This window comes from Schistocerca americana, chromosome 2 (genome assembly GCF_021461395.2).
Source record: "Schistocerca americana isolate TAMUIC-IGC-003095 chromosome 2, iqSchAmer2.1, whole genome shotgun sequence".
Taxonomy (NCBI): Eukaryota; Metazoa; Arthropoda; class Insecta; order Orthoptera; family Acrididae; genus Schistocerca; species Schistocerca americana.
Window position 1 is genome coordinate 543,839,549 of NC_060120.1, and position 20,188 is coordinate 543,859,736.

General features: G+C 40.9%; 1 protein-coding gene across 1 annotated transcript in view; it reads left to right on the forward strand.

Annotated features, from left to right (window-relative positions):
• The window catches only part of LOC124595739 (transducin beta-like protein 3), a 161,622-nt gene that overhangs the window by 93,691 nt on the left and 47,743 nt on the right, over positions 1-20,188 (forward strand). The window contains exon 10 of the mRNA XM_047134615.1: positions 5,241-5,362. Within this exon, the coding sequence (XP_046990571.1) occupies positions 5,241-5,362 (122 nt within the window). The remainder of the gene's footprint in view (positions 1-5,240; positions 5,363-20,188) is intronic.

The following is a 20,188-nucleotide window of genomic DNA, read 5'->3' on the forward strand; positions in this document are numbered from 1 at the left end:
ACATGAATTAAATTTGAAACATGAACTAATCAAAACTATTTCAAAATGTCTCTTGCAGAATGTGAAATTGTGCAGTGATAATTTAATAAGAGGAACAATTGAAAACAATAAGGGTTTGAGAAACAGTACAAGAATTTATCTTGCATAGACATCACATTTCATTAGTTAAGATGGCTGGTGGCACAATTTCTAACAACAGAAAGCAAAATTGTACAACCATTCCTAGATTTCTTTGATATATATGGTGTTTGAGAGATAAATTAGAAACACAGATTATTAATAATGAAAACAGTGATGTTACAGAAGTAATAATGATGGTTTGAGTAATTCTGTTTGAAATACAAGGAAACAAAAGGTGCCATATAGGATGGTGCTTCAGTATACATGAATAAAGTTGGAGATAAAGTAATACAAAAATAACTTGCAAAATTGGGTATAAAATATCTGTGGAGGAAAATAGTTCTTCAAAACAGGAACAAAGATGTAATCATTCTACTTCACAAGAATGGAAGTGCGTAAGACAGAGGTACCAGTGTCCTCCATGTAATCCTCAATGTAATCTTGAAGATATTTACAAAAAATTACCACTACTGGCACTGAAAAAACATTGGATATTAAGCAAGTAAAGACACAAGTTGGTTTCACTACGGACATGATTTAAAATATAGAATGGGACAGTGAGTATAAATTACAGGTTTGCTGGGATTTATAGAGTTAATTTGAAACCAAGTATTGATCCAACCTGTGGTATCATCATCATCATCATCATCATCATCATCATCATCATCATCAGCAGCAGCAGCAGCAGCAGCAATAACAATAGTCATTTGGCATCACTGTTCCACAAAGACCTCCTTTAGACTTTCTCATACATTACGATCTTCAGGTACAGATGTCCATGTAGCTCCTGCGTGTTTTCCATTGTCATCTAATCACGTTGATTTATGTCATCACTCCAATGTTTTCATATGTTTTAGAATCTAGCAAACCGAATCCTACGACCAAGTTACTTGGCTACATGTCCTGCACGCCTCCATTTTTATTTGCGCTGCTTCTACTCCAGCGTGTTTCCTGATCAGTTTGTTTGTTCTCAAGTTTTTCTAACAATTTCTAACATGTATTCCTCCATTCTTTTCTGAACAACTCTGTTTTTGAATGGTTTTTGCATTTAAAGTCCGTATTAGTGGTAGAGTCATAACACATACTGATAATACATACTGATTACAAACTTTATGTTTCAGCGACATAAGATGTTTGATTTGGAAAACTCTGTTTCATGTATCAAAAGCACTCGAGGTCATTTTATTTCTTTCCCCCTCCATTTAGTTATTGCCGTAAACTGTGGTTTATGTTGATACTAACAATGTACGTCACTTAGGATCGGAAGAGATTCCTTATGATTCCGGACAGATAGCTGAAGTAGTAAAGACTGCCAGTCATCCAGTCATGCTTGCGAGATGAAGGCAGAGCTCACCTTCTGTAGTGCAGGAAATGGCCTTGTTGGTTGGGGGGGGGGGGGGGGGAGGGGGGAGGGGGGCTGTATCAAGGGCATAGGTGATTTTCTTAGGTTAGAGGGTCTCAGGAATGTGCAGGGAGGGCTTCAGCTTCAAAAGGTGCAGGATGAAGCAGGAAGAGGAAGAGACATAGGAACAATCAATATTGTAGTTGTGAACTGTCATAGCTTTGTTGGAAAAGAACCAGAGCTCCAAGCACTAATAGAAAGTATTGAATCTCAAATCATTATAGGTACAAAAAGCTGCCTAAAGCCGGATATAAGTTCAGCTGAAAGTTTTACAAAAGGCGTAGCTGTTTTCAGAAAGGATAGATTAAAAACAGTTGGTGGTGGACTATTTATTGCTGTCAGAAGCAGTTTACCTTGTAGTGAAATTTAAGTGATAGTTCCTGTGAGTTAGTGTGGGCAGAGGTTATACTTGGCAACTGGAATAAGTTAATAACTGGTTCCTTTTCCAAACCCTCCCACCCTCCCCCAGACTCAAGATGATGCAGTTGCTGAACAGTTCATTGAAAACTTGAATTTCATTTCGAATAGGTGCTTGTCTAGACAATTGTAGTCCGTGACTTTAATCTACCCTCGATATGTTGAGATGAAAATACATGTTTAAAGTCAGTGATAGGCATAACACATTGTCCAAAATCATACTCAATGCCTTCTCAAACAATTATTTTGAACAACTAGTTCAGAAGCCCACTCAGAGTGTAGGTGGTTGTAAAAACATACTTGACCTCTTAGCAATAAATAATCCTGACCAGATAAGGATCATCATAACAGACACAGGGATTAGGGACCACAAGGTTGTTGTAGCTGGACTAAATACCGTAACATCCAAATCCACCAAAAATAAACACAAAATACTCTATTTAAAAAAAAGCAGATAAAATTTTCTTGAGAACTTCCTAAGAGATCATAGACCAGATGTGGTTTTAATTCAGAGAAATAGTATCAATGGCAATTGAGAGATATATACCAAATAAATTAATAAGAGATGGTACTGATCCCCAGTGGTACACAAAACGGGTCAGAACACTATTGCAGAAGCAATGAAAAAAGCATGCCAAATTTAAGAGAGTGCAAAATCCCAAAGACTGGCAATTTTACAGGACTTGAAATTTAGCATGAACTTCAATGTGACATGCTTTTAATAGTTTTCACAACAATTCTCTGTCCCTAAATCTGGCAGAAAACGCAAAGAGAAATTGATCGTATGTAAATTACGCCAGTGGCAAGATACAGTCAATACCATCACTGTGCAATAGCAATGGCGACATTATTGATGACAGCACCACAAAGCAAAGTTACTAAACACGGTTTTTCCAAAATTCCTTCACAAAAGAAGACAAAACAAAAAATTACGAGAATTCAAATCAAGAACAACTGCCAACAGGAATAACTTAGAAGTAGATATCCATGGTGTAGCGAAGCAGCATAAAACACTTAAGGAAGGCAAGGTTCATGGTCTAGATTTTATACCAGTCAGGTTCCTTTCAGAGTATGCTGATACAGTAGCTCCATACTTAGCAATCATATACAAACAGTTGCTCGCAAAAAGATCCGTACCCAGGACTGGAAAGTTGCACAAATCACAACAATACCCAAGAAAGGAAATAGGAGTATCTGCTGAATTACAGACCCATATCACTAATGTCAATTTGCCGTAGGATTTTGGAACATATACTGTGCTTGAACATTATGAATCTCCAGAAGAAAAGGATTTATTGACAAATAGCCAACACTGATTCAGAATATTGTCCTTGAGAAGCACAATGAGCTCTTTATTCTGATGAAGTAATGAGTGCTATCAACAGGGTGTGTCAAATTGATTCCATATTTTTTTATTTCCAGAAGGCTATTCCTCATAAGTGTCTCCTATTTAATATCGCATAGTATCGTGTCAGTTGTATATGACTGGATTTGTGATTTCCTGTCAGAAAGGTCACAGTTTGTAATACTTGACAGAAAGTCATTGAGTGAAACAGAAGTAATATCTGGCATTCCAGAAGGATGTGTTACAGGCCCTCTGTTGCCCTTGATCTGCAAAACGATGTAAGAGACAACCTGAGCAGTCCTCTTAGATTGTTTGCAGATGATGCCATCAAGTACTGTCATGTAATGTCATCAGATGATCAAAATGAATTGCAAAATGATTTAGACAAGATATCTGATTGGACAAAAAGTGGCAATTGACACTAAACCATGAAAAACACTAAAAAGAATCCACTAAATTTCAGCTACACAATAAATCACATACACTAATAGGCTGTAAACTCAGCTAAATACTTAGTGATTACAATTATGAATAACATATATTGGAACGATCGCATATATAACATGTGGGGAAAAGAAACCAAAAACTGCAATTTATTGGTAGAATGCTTAGAACATGTAACAAGTCTACTAAAGAAACTGCTTACACTACGCTTGTCTGCCCTCTTCTGGCGTATTACTGCTCAATGTGGGATACATTTCAGATAGGATTAATAGAGTACGTTGAAAAAGTTCAAAGAAGGGCTGCTCGTGAAGTTCAAAGAAGGGCTGCTTGTTTTGTATTATTGCGAAGTAGGGGAGAGAGTGCCACAGATATGATACATGAATTGGTGTGGCAGTCATTAAAGCAAAGGTTTTTTTAACTTTATCGGACCTTCTCATGAAATTTCAATCACCAATTTTCTCCTCAGAGAGTGAAAAGACTTTGTTGGCACCCACCTACAAAGGGAGAAATGATCATCAAAATAAAATAAGAGGAATCAGAGCTCACATGGAAAGGTTTAAGTTGTTTGTTTTTCTCATGCACTTTTGAGAATGGAATGGTAGAGAAGTAGCTTAAAGGTGGTTCGATGGACCCTATGCTAGTCACTTAATTGTGAATTGCAGAGTAATCATGTGGAGGTTGATGAACTGCCTTGAACACTGACATTCTTCTATAGGTCTTTTGACTAGCATTTTAACTTGTTCTATTTTCTTTTCGGGCGTGTTTACATACCAGATGTTTTACTAATACACTTAGATTTTCTTATATTTTTCTCTCTTTGTGAGGACTGTTCACCAAATCGAAGTGACACTGAGCAGTGCACCAATATACAGAAAGGTAAATAAACAGCTTAGTTTTTGAATAAAGACTGTCTTTAGAGTTCACACACACACATATACACACACACACACACACACACACACACACACACACACAGACACACACAGAGAGAGAGTCACCATTTTCTTCTGGCGTTTCAGCATGACTTTATCTTAGCATATTGTTGTCCTTTCTGCATGTCGGTCTGCTGCTCAATGCCTCTTGAGTTTGTTGAATAAAGGTCTATTCTCATATTGATAATTATACTCTCTTGTAGGTTTTTCGTTGGTGCTTTGTCTCATTTGTTTAATGTCATGTCATTAATGTCATTCTCACCACGTGTGATTATTAATTCACACCCTTTCTTTACCAAAAAGCATATTGCAGTTGAATGTTCGAATTTACTGGCTGAATATATTCTTGACTTCAAATTTTTACCTTTAGCACCCAAAGAAGGTATCATTTTTCTTCTTGTATTGTGTTGTAGTTTAAACTATTATAACTAAAAGTTTTGAGTTTTGAAGGTTTTTACGTTTTTGGTTTTCTTTAATCTGATTATTTTTGAATAAATCTATTTGTATGGCAGAGCAAGTAAATATATTTAAATTTATCATCTTCTTATGGTTGAGTGCACTAGCATTGTTTTTAATTCAGGGACCTCTCATTCTTTGAATGTTACGCACACCGAGAAGGCACACCAAAAAGACATTAATTGTGTCTGCATTTCACCAAACGATAAGCTGGTTGCCACAGGCTCGCAAGACAAAAGTGTGAAGGTAAAGTATACTTTTTTAAAACTTTTAATGAATGTTGTAATGGCTCTGTAGAGTGAAACTAGGCTGCACTGCAATATTGTATACTGGCAAAAACTCTTATAAATGAACAAACTGTTTTTGATATGATATGTGCTGATTTACATCACAAACTTTTGAATTGACTACTTCTTTTAGCCATGTACTAGAGCCATGAGTGAAGGCAGATTCAGCTGCTCCCATAGTAATCTAGTTTGATGGGAAAGATGTGAATCTGGTCAATTGGTAAGAGTGGGGAATTGCTACTGTAGTGTGAAGAACAACAAATTGTACAAAATTTTAAATTGATGGTAGTTCTAATGGTTACTTTGGTATGTCAAATCTTATTGTAACTTAAGTTATTGTCTTTAATTCTCTGTATCATTGTCTTTCCCACTGTTTAATGTACTTGAGTGGTGCTCACATCTGCTAGAAATATTGCTTCATTTTTCTTAGTAACACATCACATTACATTTCCAACATGAAAATAAGTCAAGACTATTATTGATATTGGTTGCTACACTGCGTATTCCCACCTCCTGGTGAAATAAGGTTCCAGACTATGTACTTTGAGATAGAAAATTGAGATTTGCTACTGTCTATTTCATGCACATGGGGTCAAGAGTGTGGAACAATCTTGGTTGGAAGAAGACTTGGCCATGAACCAAAAGCCACTCAAGAAAATTTTGTATGGCAACAAATTGCTGGATGATGCAGTGACATAGTATAACTCTGGGCTCTAAATCATTTATTCCCACTGCTTGTCCATGTAGTCTATGATAGGTAACAATATTATGAAAAGGGAAGTTGCTATGCACCATATAGCGGAGATGCTGAGTCGCAGATAGGCACAACAAAAAGACTGTCACAAATAAAGCTTTGTCACAATAGACCTACCTACCTACAAACAAACACACACACAAACACACAAGCCCATCTCACACACATGACTGCAGTCTCAGGCAACTGAAACCACTGCGAGCAGCAGCACCAGTGCATGATGGGAGTGCCAGCTGAGCGGGTGTAAGGAGGAGGCTAGGGAGGGGAGGGGAGGGGGGTGGCAGACAGTGAAGTGCTGCAGATTAGACAGAGGGAGAGAGGGTGGGGGTGGGGGGAATTAGCGGAAAAGGAGAGAAGTAAAAAGACTGAGTGTGATGATGGAATGATGACTGTGTAGGGCTGGAATGGGAACAGGGAAAGGGCTGGATGGGTGAGGACAGTGACTAATGAAGGTTGAGACCAGGAGGGTTACGGGAACGTCGGATGTACTGCGGTGAAAGTTCCCAACTGCGCAATTCAGAACAGCTGGTGTTGGTGGGAAGAACCAACAGCTTGTTGGTTGTCAGGCCCACATACGAGGGCAGTTCAATAAGTAATGCAACACATTTTTTTTCTCGGCCAATTTTGGTTGAAAAAACCGGAAATTTCTTGTGGAATATTTTCAAACATTCCCGCTTTGTCTCGTATAGTTTCATTGACTTCCGACAGGTGGCAGCGCTGTACGGAGCTGTTAAAATGGCATCTGTAACAGATGTGCGTTGCAAACAACGGGCAGTGATCGAGTTTCTTTTGGCGGAAAACCAGGGCATCTCAGATATTCATAGGCGCTTGCAGAATGTCTACGGTGATCTGGCAGTGGACAAAAGCACGGTGAGTCATTGAGCAAAGCGTGTGTCATCATCGCCGCAAGGTCAAGCAAGACTGTCTGATCTCCCGCGTGCGGGCCGGCCGTGCACAGCTGTGACTCCTGCAATGGCGGAGTGTGCGAACACACTCGTTCGAGATTATCGACGGATCACCATCAAACAACTCAGTGCTTAACTTGACATCTCTGTTGGTAGTGCTGTCACAATTGTTCACCAGTTGGGATATTCAAAGGTTTGTTCCCGCTGGGTCCCTCGTTGTCTAACCGAACACCATAAAGAGCAAAGGAGAACCATCTATGCGGAATTGCTAGCTCGTCATGTGGCTGAGGGTGACAATTTCTTGTCAAAGTTTGTTACAGGCGATGAAACATGGGTTCATCACTTTGAACCTGAAACAAAACGGCAATCAATGGAGTGGCGCCACACCCACTCCCCTACCAAGAAAAAGTTTAAAGCCATACCCTCAGCCGGTAAAGTCATGGTTACAGTCTTCTGGGACACTGAAGGGGTTATTCTGTTCGATGTCCTTCCCCATGGTCAAACGATCAACTCTGAAGTGTATTGTGCTACTCTTCAGAAATTGAAGAAACGACTTCAGCATGTTCGTAGGCACAAAAATTTGAACGAACTTCTCCTTCTTCATGACAACGCAAGACCTCACACAAGTCTTCGCACCCGAGAGGAGCTCACAAAACTTCAGTGGACTGTTCTTCCTCATGCACCCTACAGCCCCGATATCGCACCGTCGGATTTCCATATGTTTGGCCCAATGAAGGACGCAATCTGTGGGAGGCACTACGCGGATGATGAAGAAGTTATTGATGCAGTACGACGTTGGCTCCGACATCGACCACTGGAATGGTACCGTGCAGGTATACAGGCCCTCATTTCAAGGTGGTGTAAGGCCGTAGCATTGAATGGAGATTACGTTGAAAAATAGTGTTGTGTAGCTAAAAGATTGGGGAATAATCTGGTGTATTTCAATGCTGAATAAAACAACCCCTGTTTCAGAAAAAAAATGTGTTGCATTACTTATTGAACTGCCCTCGTAGAATGCAGCACAGTGGTTGCAGCTTCGCTTGTAAATCACATGACTGGTTTCACAGGTAGCCCTGCCTTTGATGGGATAGGTGATGTTCGTAACCAGACTGGAGTAGGTGGTGGTGGGACGATGTATGGGACAAGTCTTGCATCTAGGTCTATTAAAGAGTTATGCACCATGAGGTAAGGGGTTGGGAGCAGGGATTGTGTAAGGATGGACGAGTTTATTTTGTAGGTTCGGTGGACGGCGGAATACTACTGTGGGAGGGGTGGGAAGGATAATGTGCAGGACATTTATTGTTTCAGAGCATGACGAAAGGTAGTCAAAACCCTGGCGGAGAATGTAATCCAGTTGCTCCAGTCCTGGGTGTTGCTGAGTTATGAGGGGAATGCTCCTCTGTGGTTGCACAGTGGGACTTTGGGAGGTGGGGGGAGACTGGAAAGATAAGGCATGGGAGATTTGTTTTTGTACAAGGTTGGGGGAAAATTATGGTTTGTGAAGGCTTCAGTGAGACCTTCAGTATATTTTGAGAGGGACTGCTCGTCGCTGCAGATGCGACAACCACAGGTGGATAGGCTGTATGGGAGGAACTTCTTGGTGTGGAATGGGTGGCAGCTGTCGAAGTGGTGGTATTGGCGGTGGTTAGTAGGTTTGACATAGACGGAGGTACTGATGTAGCTATCTTTGAGGTGGAGGTCAACATCTAGGAACTTGGATTGTTGGGTTGAGTAGGACCAGTTGAAGCAAATGGGAGAGAAGTTGTTGAGGTTCTGGAGGAATGTGGATAGGGTGTCCTCATCCTCGATCCAGATTTCAAAGATTTCATCAATGAATGTGAGCCAGTTAAGGGGTCTAGGCTGCTGGATTTTCAGGAAGAATTCCTCTAGATGGCCCATGAATATGTTGGTGTAGGATGGTGCCATGCGGGTGCCCATAGTCACTGTCCTCACCCATCCAGCCCCTTCCATGTTCCCACTCCAGCACTACACAACCATCATTTCACCATCACAGTCAAGTCATTTTACTTCTCCCCTTTACTGCCACGTTCCCCCATCCCCCTCCCCACCTCTCCCCTACCCTTCGTCTAATCTGCAGCACTTCACTGTCCGCCACCCCCACCATACTGTCCCTCCCCCTACCCACCCCAGACTCCTCCTTACGTCAACCCAGTTGCCACTGCCACCATCTAGTGGTGCTGCCACTCACAGTGTGGTTTCAGTTGCCTGGGACTGCAGTTGTGTGTGTGAGTTGCATTTGTGTGTGTGTGTGTGTGTGTGTGTGTGTGTGTGTGTGTGTGTGTGTCTATTGTTGACGAAGACCTTAACGGCCAAAATCTTTAATTGTGAGAGTCTTTTTGTTGTGCATATCTGCAACTCGACATCTCTGCCATATGGTGAATAGCAACTTTCCTTTTCATAATATTGTTACATTCCATCCTGGATTTTCCACTGTTTGATTTTAGTCTATGATAGGGGTTTATTTAATAGGCTGTTGATACACTCCATCTACTCATCTTTGAAATTTGTTTAGTATTGATACGTAATGGTACTTTGGTTATTGGTGATCTTTCAACATGATCCAGAACATTCTTGTATCAACATGATACAGAACATTCTTGTCTCGCTTTGTGTAGCAGTTCATCATCTTGCCACGTCTGCGGCATTCGATAAGCCACGTATGCTTCCCAGGTCACGCTGAATGGCAAGCACTTGAGAGAGCTCAGCATTCATTTGCTCGGTACTTTCTTGGGAAACCGAGGTTTCCTGATCCGAGGACTGGTAAGCACCACTAGACCTCGGTAACTGTAAGACCTGGACATTGTTCAGTGACCACCATACAGTGGGGTCGTGGGGTGGTGGAACGTTGTATGTCACTGGGACCAGGGATCTTGGCTTAGTTGCCCAGATCCCGAGAATGGTGAAAATCTTTAAGAGCAAACTCCTCAATCTCAGTATGCAATGTGTGCTGCACACTGATGAGGTGCATGACTGTTGAGTCAAAACAGTCCAGTCATTAACAGGCATCCACTGAGGAAACTTTTGCACCAGAGTTGTCTGAGGCTTATTCAGATAAGTGTGGCTGTGTCTCAGTGGACACATCTTTTGGCTGCTTGTAGGATCAAGGTGGAACCCTCGAACTTAAAACTCATCAACTCCCAATGTAATGGGTATACCGCTGGTGGGTATCGACACCCAATCCAACAAGAGTCCTCGTGTAGCCAATACTCCTGGCCCAGAGATTGTTCATAGTACTTCAGTTTATTGCAACAGAATGCTTGCTGCTGGTGAGAATGCAATTTTAATAGTTAAAACGAAGAAGACAGCTTCGAGAAAGTTTCATTTTTCTATATTCAAAGAGGTTTAGAGGGCATTTCAGGTTAAGTGATTGTGAAATGGAATATTGTTGGTTGACACTTCTAGCTTCCAACAAGTGACGAACTGCCAGAAAATTAAATGTCTCAAGGAACATGCCATCGAAACAAGCTCCACAACACTGCTTGAAGTACAGCACAGGTGTGTTATGTAGAGATCTAGCAGATATTCCCAAAGAAGATATGAAAGATGAGTGGGCTCAAGAAGGTGTTGTTGGTGAGAAAAATGTAATGAAAAGTTGAGGATCTGGTAAAATCCAACTCCTTTTTCCTTACCTTCAATACCATTGAACTCCCAGAACACATCAAGGCAGGTTTCCTTTGCTTAAGCATGCAGCTTTATATCCTCAACCCAGTGCACTGTTTTAAATGCCAGCACTTTAGGCAAACCACTCTAGGATGTAAGGGGGACACCACTTGTAGCAAAAACGGTAAGGCCATCCACGAATGTTTCACTTCTCTGAAGTGTGTAAATTGCTATCAATATCACCCTTTCTGGGATTGGAATTACTAAGTCTACCTTGAAGAAAAGAAGATACAGGGGCTTAAAACAACAAAGCTCGTCCTGTCTGGTGAGGTCGAAAAAATTGCACTGTGGCAGAAGAGTAGTTACGTAATTACATCTCAGACAATCACTACTTTATGCATTGGTAGCTCTGGATTGCCACTTCTTGTAATGTGGTTAATTAAGCAGTCCTTGCAGCAGTCAGCTCTTCTTGTAGTATTTTGCGTTACATACTTCCTGGTAGCAAATGATGCTTCACAACCTGAATTAGAAACAGTGCACATTACGTGAATACATATAAGGAGAAATTTAAATTATATAGGTGCTGCTCATAAATTTGATGTTATTCCATCTGTGCACAAGTTTAATTTTTGCTTAATTTAAATTTTGTACAAACAACTGTGCATAATACAGCATTTAAACTGTCTGTTGATCACTAGTATTAGAAAGTTGCAAGTACATAACTGGACGTTTAAAAATAACAAATAAATACTGCCAAACCTTTGTTTTCATGTTCTGCAAAGCAACATGCAGGCAGAGATAAGCAATCTGTATAGATAGAATAAAATACAACACAAAATATTGGCTGCATATTATCAACTAGTTGCGCTCAACAAAAGTATTCATGAATGATTTCTATGCTGTTTTATAAAGATGTAGCTGCACTTGATTTATTTGGAATATTAACCAGCTTGAAATTTATTATTAGTAATATTGGTATTTTCCTTGAATTAAATTATAATAAGAAGGTGCGTCTTAAAGTGCAGTTCAACAGTCGTTATATCTTTACCTTTGTGAACCTTGTGTTATGTAATTAGATATGTCTCTAGTTAAATTTAAAATCCAATAACCACCTATCACCCAAAGTTAATTAATCCTCAGCAGACCTACTGCTTAAGGAATTTCCTTTACTTATGACACATTGTAATACATAAAGGCACGGCTTCTCCTTAGGTTGTGAATGAATGCTGAGCATTTTAAACCAAAGGGATAATTGACCTCAAATAAGTGATGCAATTTTTATCAACACTGTTTATATTTGTTTTGTCTTGATATAAAATAAATATTTTCTTGTCTTTTCTTTTCTTTCCTCAAGTATTTTACTACGAAGTACTTCTTTAAATATTAATCGCCTCTAAGAATAATATTTCCTTCTGTAGTTATTTTCATTTTGTATAAAATTCTACTCAAATAATATCATCAAGTCAGGCATAGTCCTATGTCGTTACATCCCTGAACTTTGTTTCTTTTGTTCCAGTAGCAAACCAGTAATACCTTTGTATTTAAATCTCTGTTGTTTGTTGTTCTTGTCTTCAGTCCTGAGACTAGTTTGATGCAGCTCTCCATGCTACTCTATCCTGTGCAAGCTTCTTCATCTCTCAGTACTTACTGCAACCTACATCCTTCTGAATCTGCGTAGTGTATTCATCTCTTGGTCTCCCTCTACGATTTTTACCCTCCACGCTGCCCTCCAATGCTAAATTTGTGATCCCTTGATGCCTCAGAACATGTCCTACCAACCGGTCCCTTCTTCTTGTCAAGTTGTGCCACAAACTCCTCTTCTTCCCAATTCTATTCAATACCTCCTCATTAGTTACGTGATCTACCCATCTAATCTTCAGCATTCTTCTGTAGCACCACATTTTGAAAGCTTCTGTTCTCTTCCTGTTCGAACTATTTATCGTCCATGTTTCACTTCCATACATGGCTACACTCCATACAAATACTTTTAGAAACGACTTCCTGACAGTTAAATCTATACTCGATGTTAACAAATTTCTCTTCTTCAGAAACGATTTCCTTGCCATTGCCAGTCTACATTTTATATCCTCTCTACTTCGACCATCATCAGTCATTTTGCTCCCCAAATAGCAAAACTCCTTTACTACTTTAAGTGTCTCATTTGATAATCTAATTCCCTCAGCATCACCGGACTTAATTCGACTACATTCCATTATCCTCGTTTTGCTTTTGTTGATGTTCATCTTATATCCTCCTTTCAAGACACTGTCCGTTCCGTTCAACTGCTCTTCCAAGTCCTTTGCTGTCTCTGACAGAATTACAATGTCATCGGTGAACCTCAAAGTTTTTATTTCTTCTCCATGGATTTTTAATACCTACTCTGAATTTTTCTTTTGTTTCCTGTACTGCTTGCTCAATATACAGATTGAATAACATCGGGGAGTGGCTACAACCCTGTCTCACTCCTTTCCCAACTGCTGCTTCCCTTTCATGTCCCTCGACTCTTATAACTGCCATCTGGTTTTTGTACGAATTGTAAATAGCCTTTCGCTCCCTGTATTTTACCCCTGCCACCTTTAGAATTTGAAAGAGAGTACTCCAGTCAACATTGTCAAAAGCTTTCTCTAAGTCTACAAATGCTAGAAATGTAGGTTTCCCTTTCCTTACTCTATTTTCTAAGATAAGTCGTAGGGTCAGTATTGCCTCACGTGTTCCAACATTCGTGCGCAATCCAAACTGATCTTCGCCGAGGTCGGCTTCTACCAGTTTTTCCATTCGTCTGTAAAGAATTCGCGTTAGTATTTTGCAGCTATGACTTAGTAAACTGATAGTTCATTAATTTTCTCATCTGTCAGCACCTGTTTTCTTTGGGATTTGAATTATTATATTCTTCTTGAAGTCTGAGGGTATTTCACCTGTCTCATACATCTAGCTCACCAGATGGTTGAGTTTTGTCATGACTGGCTCTCCCAAGGCCATCAGTAGTTCCAATGGAATGTTTTCTACTCCCGGGGCCTTGTTTCGACTCAGGTCTTTCAGTGCTCTGTCAAACTCTTCACGCAGTATCGTATCTCCCATTTCATCTTCATCTACATCCTCTTCCATTTCCATAATATTGTCCTCAAGTACATCGCCCTTATATAGACCCTCTATATACTCCTTCCACCTTTCTGCTTTCCCTTCTTTGCTTAGAACTGGGTTTCCATCTGAGCTCTTGATATTCATACAAGTGGCTCTCTTTATTCCAAAGGTCTCTTTAATTTTCCTGTAGGCAGTATCTATCTTACCCCTAGTGAGATAAGCCTCTACATCCTTACATTTGTCCTCTATCCATCCCTGCTTAGCCATTTTGCACTTCCTGTCGATCTCATTTTTGAGATGTTTGTATTCCCTTTTGCCTGCTTCATTTACTGCGTTTTTATATTTCCCCTTTCATCAATTAAATTTAATATTTCTTCTGTTACCCAAGGATTTCTACTAGCCCTCGTCTTTTTACCTACTTGATCCTCTGCTGCCTTCACTACTTCATCCCTAAAAGCTACCCATTCTTCTTCTACTGTATTTCTTTCCCCCATTCCTGTCAATTGTTCCCTTATGCTCTTCCTCAAACTCTGTACAACCTCTGGTTCTTTCAGTTTATCCAGGTCCCATCTCCTTAAATTCCCACCTTTTTGCAGTTTCTTCAGTTTTAATCTATAGTTCATAACCAATAGATTGTGGTCAGAGTCCACATCTGCCCCTGGAAATGTCTTAAAATTTAAAACCTGTTTCCTCAATCTCTGTCTTACCATTATATAATCTATCTGATACCTTCTAGTATCTCCAGGATTCTTCCATGTGTACAACCTTCTTTTATGATTCTTGAACCAAGTTATGCTCTGTGCAAAATTCTACCAGATAGCTTTCTCTTTCATTTCTCTCCCCCCAATCCATATTCACCCACTATATTTCCTTCTCTCCCTTTTCCTATTCTCGAATTACAGTCACCCATGACTATAAAGTTTTGGCTCCCTTCACTACCTGAATAATTTCTTTTATCTCATCATATATTTCATCAATTTCTTCATCATCTGCAGAGCTAGTTGGCATATAAACTTGTACTACTGTAGTAGGCATGGGCTTCGTGTCTATCTTGGCCACAGTAATGCGTTCACTATGCTGTTGGTCGTATCTTACCCGCACTCCAATTTTTTATTCATTATTAAACCTACTCCTGCATTACCCCTATTTGATTTTGTATTTATAACCCTGTATTCACCTGACCAGAAGTCTTGTTCCTCCTGCCACCGAACTTCACTAATTCCCTCTATAATTAACTTTAACCTATCCATTTCCCTTTTTAAATTTTCTAACCTACCTGGCCGATTAAGGGATCTGACATTCCACGCTCCAATCCGTAGAATGCCAGTTTTCTTTCTCTTGATAATGACGTCCTCTTGAGTAGTCCCCGCCTGGAGATCCGAATGGGGGACTATTTTACCTCCAGAATATTTTACCCAAGAGGATGCCATCATCATTTAACCATACAGTAAAGCTGCATACCCTCGGGAAAAATTACGGCTTTAGTTTCCCCTTGCTTTTAGCCGTTCGCAGTACCAGCACAGCAAGGCCATTTTGGTTAGTGTTGCAAGGCCAGATCAGTCAATCATCCAGACTGTTGCCCCTGCAACTACTGAAAAGGCTGCTGCCCCTCTTCAGGAACCACACGTTTGTCTGGCCTCTTAACAGATACCCCTCCATTGTGGTTGCACCTACGGTACGGCCATCTGTATCACTGAGGCACGCAAGCCTCCCCACCAACAGCGAGGTCCATGGTTCATGGGGGTATGAATTCTGAAAGTACTGACTCTTTATGAGTTAATGTCATTACTTCTCTCTCTCTCTCTTTATCTATCTATCTGTCTCTCTCAATGAGATTCAAGTTATTTTCGGGGAGAATTCACTTATTTTTAAATAATATTTGGGACTGACTTTATTTTTTGGTTGATTTATTGAAGCACCCTCTCTCCTCTTTTTTCTTTTTGTGTGTACTTCACAATCTGACTGCAGTGACCACTGCCAACAATCCAACAAGTCTCTATCCCCCAGTATAATGACTGAACATCCACCATCAGAAATGCAAACAAAAAAAGTTCATGCCACAACCACTTTGGTCCCCGAAGTTATATAATCAAAGCAAAATTTAAGCCACTTGATGTGTTGGTGAATCACATTGCACTATCATTTTCTAATTAAATGGTCACTTGCAAAAAAAGGGGGGGGGGGGGGGGGGAGAGAGAGAGAGAGAGAGAGAGAGAGAGAGAGAGAGAGAGAGACACTTTGAAAGTAATGATAATACTGTAACATTCCTGCAGTAGTGGTTTCAATGGGATACTACTGGACATTATGGGAAAAATGTTGGCAGTTTTGTGGTGATCGACACTGTACAAGCGATATGTAGATTTATTCTGAATTCCCTAGTGCCTGTTTAACCAAGTATGTTGTAAATTGAATCACTGTCACTCAGTGCACCTGCAAACACATTCTAAACACCAGTGACACACCACACTATCCTCTTAGTGTGCACAAATCCTCCAAATGACACAGGTGACATTTGATACTCTCAGAGTACACTAACCTCAGGTACAAAATTACTGCAGTAGTCAATTACTTCTGACTTTAGGCAAACAGGAACACTGGATAGAAAATATGGAACAATCCGGATCAGAATCTGAGCTTAAATTCAGTCACATATAAACAATAACTACTTGATCCCAGTACATTAGTGACTATGAAATATTTCTATCATCCAAGAGGTCCGTCTCGATAGCTGAGAGGTCAGCATGGCAGAATGCCATGCAAAGGGGCCCCGATCCGATTCCCGGTTGCGTGGGGGATTTTCTCAGCTCAGGGACTGGGTGTTGTGTTGTCTCTTATCATCATCTCATCCTCATTGACATGGAAGTCACCGAAGTGGCATCAATTAGAAAGACGTGCACCAGGCGACTGGCCGACCCGACAGGAGGCCCTAGCCACGCGACATTTCATTTCATTTCATTTCATTTCATTTCATCATCCAAGAAACTAATTAAGCCCACTCTTTACCATTAGATAGCAGTATCTCCATAACTAACCATTCACAATGGGAACCACTGGATAGTATGTCACTGGTGGAAACTTGCGTATTCAAATCAATCCCCTGTCTTGAGCCAGTAATTACTCTCATCTTTAAGTACTGAGAATATACCACTATTGCAAGTTCCTCTACCCCACTGTGATTATCCATTCTTCAGCTTATTGTAAGTGCCAGCACTCACCTACACTGAGAATGTCCATGTCAACTTGACTGTCCAGTACAGCTCCTACATGATAGCTAACTGTAAGATCCATCTTAAACCATTTTGGAACCACTTACACAAACAAACATACAGTGATATCATCACTTTTAACAATTAACTCATTATTTCACATGAGTGGCAATTTTTTTTTCCTGTGGCTGGCTGCTACTATTGTAAGATCTTTGCAGCTCAAATTGCTACTGCTGTCTGCCACCAATCTAGGCATGATCTTTGCTGCTTGAACCTTGAATACAGTTCATCGCTTCTGCATTGGTACTCGACAACATTTTTGAACAAACACATGTTAGTAACATTACAAATAATTAATGATGAATATTCAACCTACATCATCAAAAACTCAGCTACTGCACCAGTATTTTAAGATGACAGAACTACCATGGCGACAACTAATCTAGAACGTATTCCTTTGACCTGTCACGAGATCTTTAAGGCCATGTAGCCTCCCACATTCATTATATCTTTTCCTTCAGTTCTTGAAAAGCCTCTTCCAAGAGTTGATGCCTCTACACAAACAGAGGTTGCTGGTGTCAGACTTATGCCTGCATCTGTCAGTCAACTTGTAAAGCTTCCATTATTTCAGAGTCTGTAGTCCCCCTCCCAGCACCTTCAAAGGCAGTCTGGTAAACGGTCCTCACTCTTATTACCACTGTTGTGGTGGTTCCTACAAAGCCTTCCCAGGCAAAAAAAGCAAGTGGGAGCTTCCACCACAGGCAAAAACAGGTAATAAACTATCAGACCATGTTGTTGTCCGTTGCCTGGTGGCTCTACAGCTTCTGCTTCAGAGCCAGTGAAGTGTCATGTCTGCCTGGTGAAACCATCTCACATCAAGATGGAACCACCATCCACTGTAGGCTCCCCACCCCAGCAGAGAGACAGGCTTAAAGTGCAGCCCCCCCCCCCCCCCCCCATAAATAACTCCCATACTTCAGTGGAATATTGATGGGTTCAGGACTCATGTGCAGCCTAACATAGGCACACTCCTGTGATTGTTTACAAGAAACACATTTTAAAGCTACTGGCACTGCTGTGCTCACAGGGCTATACATCCACCACAGTGATGACCTGACTGGAGAAAGGGCCAAGGGAGGGGTTGCTGTGTTTCTCGCACACACCACAGTTCTACTCTCTCCTTGGTTACTGACCTTCAAACAGGAACCGTTGAAGTTCATGTGGGTCAGGAGATAACTATCTGCTCAATTTCTTTACCTCCACAGGATGCGAGAGACTCTGAAGCTCTCACAGGCCTTACAGAACAACTCCCCCACCCATTCCTCCTACTGGGAAACTTCTGTGCCCATAATCTATTATGGGACTCAATGGATAATTGCCCTAGTGGTTGAGTTTTGGTGTGCCTCATGATGTCTCAGGGCCTGTACATCCTCATTTCTTGGCTGCTACTGGGTCATCCTCAGCCATCACCTCTCTTTCTGCTCTCCGGCCCTTGCAGACTCCTCTCAGTGGGAAGCAACTGATGACCTTCGTTCCAGTGACCACTTCCCTCCTTGGATGCACCTATTGGATGGATCATTACTTAAAAGGAAATTCTGAAATGGATTGACAGCAGAGCTAAGTGGATGCTGTTTGGCCAGCTGGCTGTTTTTGAACACCGAGGCAGCTTCCAGGAATGGGTGGACCTTATCATACAAGTGATCCACCGCGCTGCTGATTTATCTATTGTAAAGTGCGCATATCATCTTAGGAGGCAACCTGTACCTTGGTGGGCTTTGAGTGCCATCAGCGTCAAGCATGTGGCTGCCCAGCAGCACACAATCTCGCAGTCTTTTGATTAGTTATAGCCAAAGCTCAACATGTATAATTAAGAAGAGCAAGGGAAGGTCATGGCAAGTGTTTCCGGACTCTTATCAACTGTTACACTTGTTCTACAAAAGTATAGGAAGCTATCAGGAGGATTTCTGGTAAATGCAGTTGCTCGCCTGTAGCAGCAATGCTGAAACAGGCGTGTCTCTGCACAGTTCCAAAGATGTCGCCCAGACAATAGCAGAGCCAGGATCCAGCATTTCGCTGCTAACGTGCCACAATGGAGTGGGGTGGATCGGACTCAGATCCAACAATTCTGAATCTTATAACTGCCTTTTCTCCGTGTGGGAGCTGGATTTGGCACTACCTGCAACTCATGATACTGTACCTGGTCATGACCAAACCAGTACTACATGTTTTGATGTTTGCAAGCAGCATCAAAGTACCTCTTCCTTAAATGTTTTAATTTGATACAGCAGGCAGACCACTTTCCCAACTGGTGGTGAGAGACAATTTTGATACCTTACATCAGACCAGGAAAGAACCGAATGTATCCCAGTAGGTTAACAGAGCATCACCTTAATAGGTATGTGGGTAAAACTTTGGAGCAAATGGTTAACCAATGTCTGGTCTGGATGTTAGAGACCAGGTTACTCCTTAGCCACTCTCAGTGCGGAATGAGGAGATTTCGATGCTCCATCGACAACCTGACCCTGCTAGAGGTGACTATCAGGCAGACGTTCCTAGGTAAACATCATTCTGCTGATTTATTCTTTGACATTAGTAAGGCATATGACACTAATTGGATATAAATTATTCTAGGATAGCTCAACCATTGGTGCTTTTGTGGCCACAACCTCATCTTCATATGGTTCTTTGTATCTAAGTACTTTTTTTAGGTCCTGAGCTGATAACTTGCTTTTGGATTGTTTTCGCAGGCGAATGGCATTTCTTAGGCCATGTTTAAAGTGTTATCCTCATTGCAATAGCCGTCAACAGTATCACGTTTACTGTACGGAATGGACAATTTTGCTGTTTCCTGTTCCTCCTCCAGTGCTGCAATAATGACTCAGAATTTGCAACTTATAGTGCAGTCATTAGAGAAGTGAGCTGCAGAGAAGGGTTTTTAGTTTTCTGCGGGTAAGTGTGTGTGTGTGTTCATTTTAATGTTCTCATTATAATTTTCATTTATGTGCCTTTAATATGAGGGACACTATTCTACATTTTAAACATTCGTTGAGGTTTATGGGCCTCATTTTTTACTCCAAACCATCCTGGTTACCACACCTGACTGATCTGAAAGCCATGGCCCAGAAGGTGTTGAATATCTTAAAGTGCCTTAGTCACAGATCTTGGGGAATGGACACTGCTCATCTGCTTCATTTTATAGGGCTTTTGTATGATCTGGC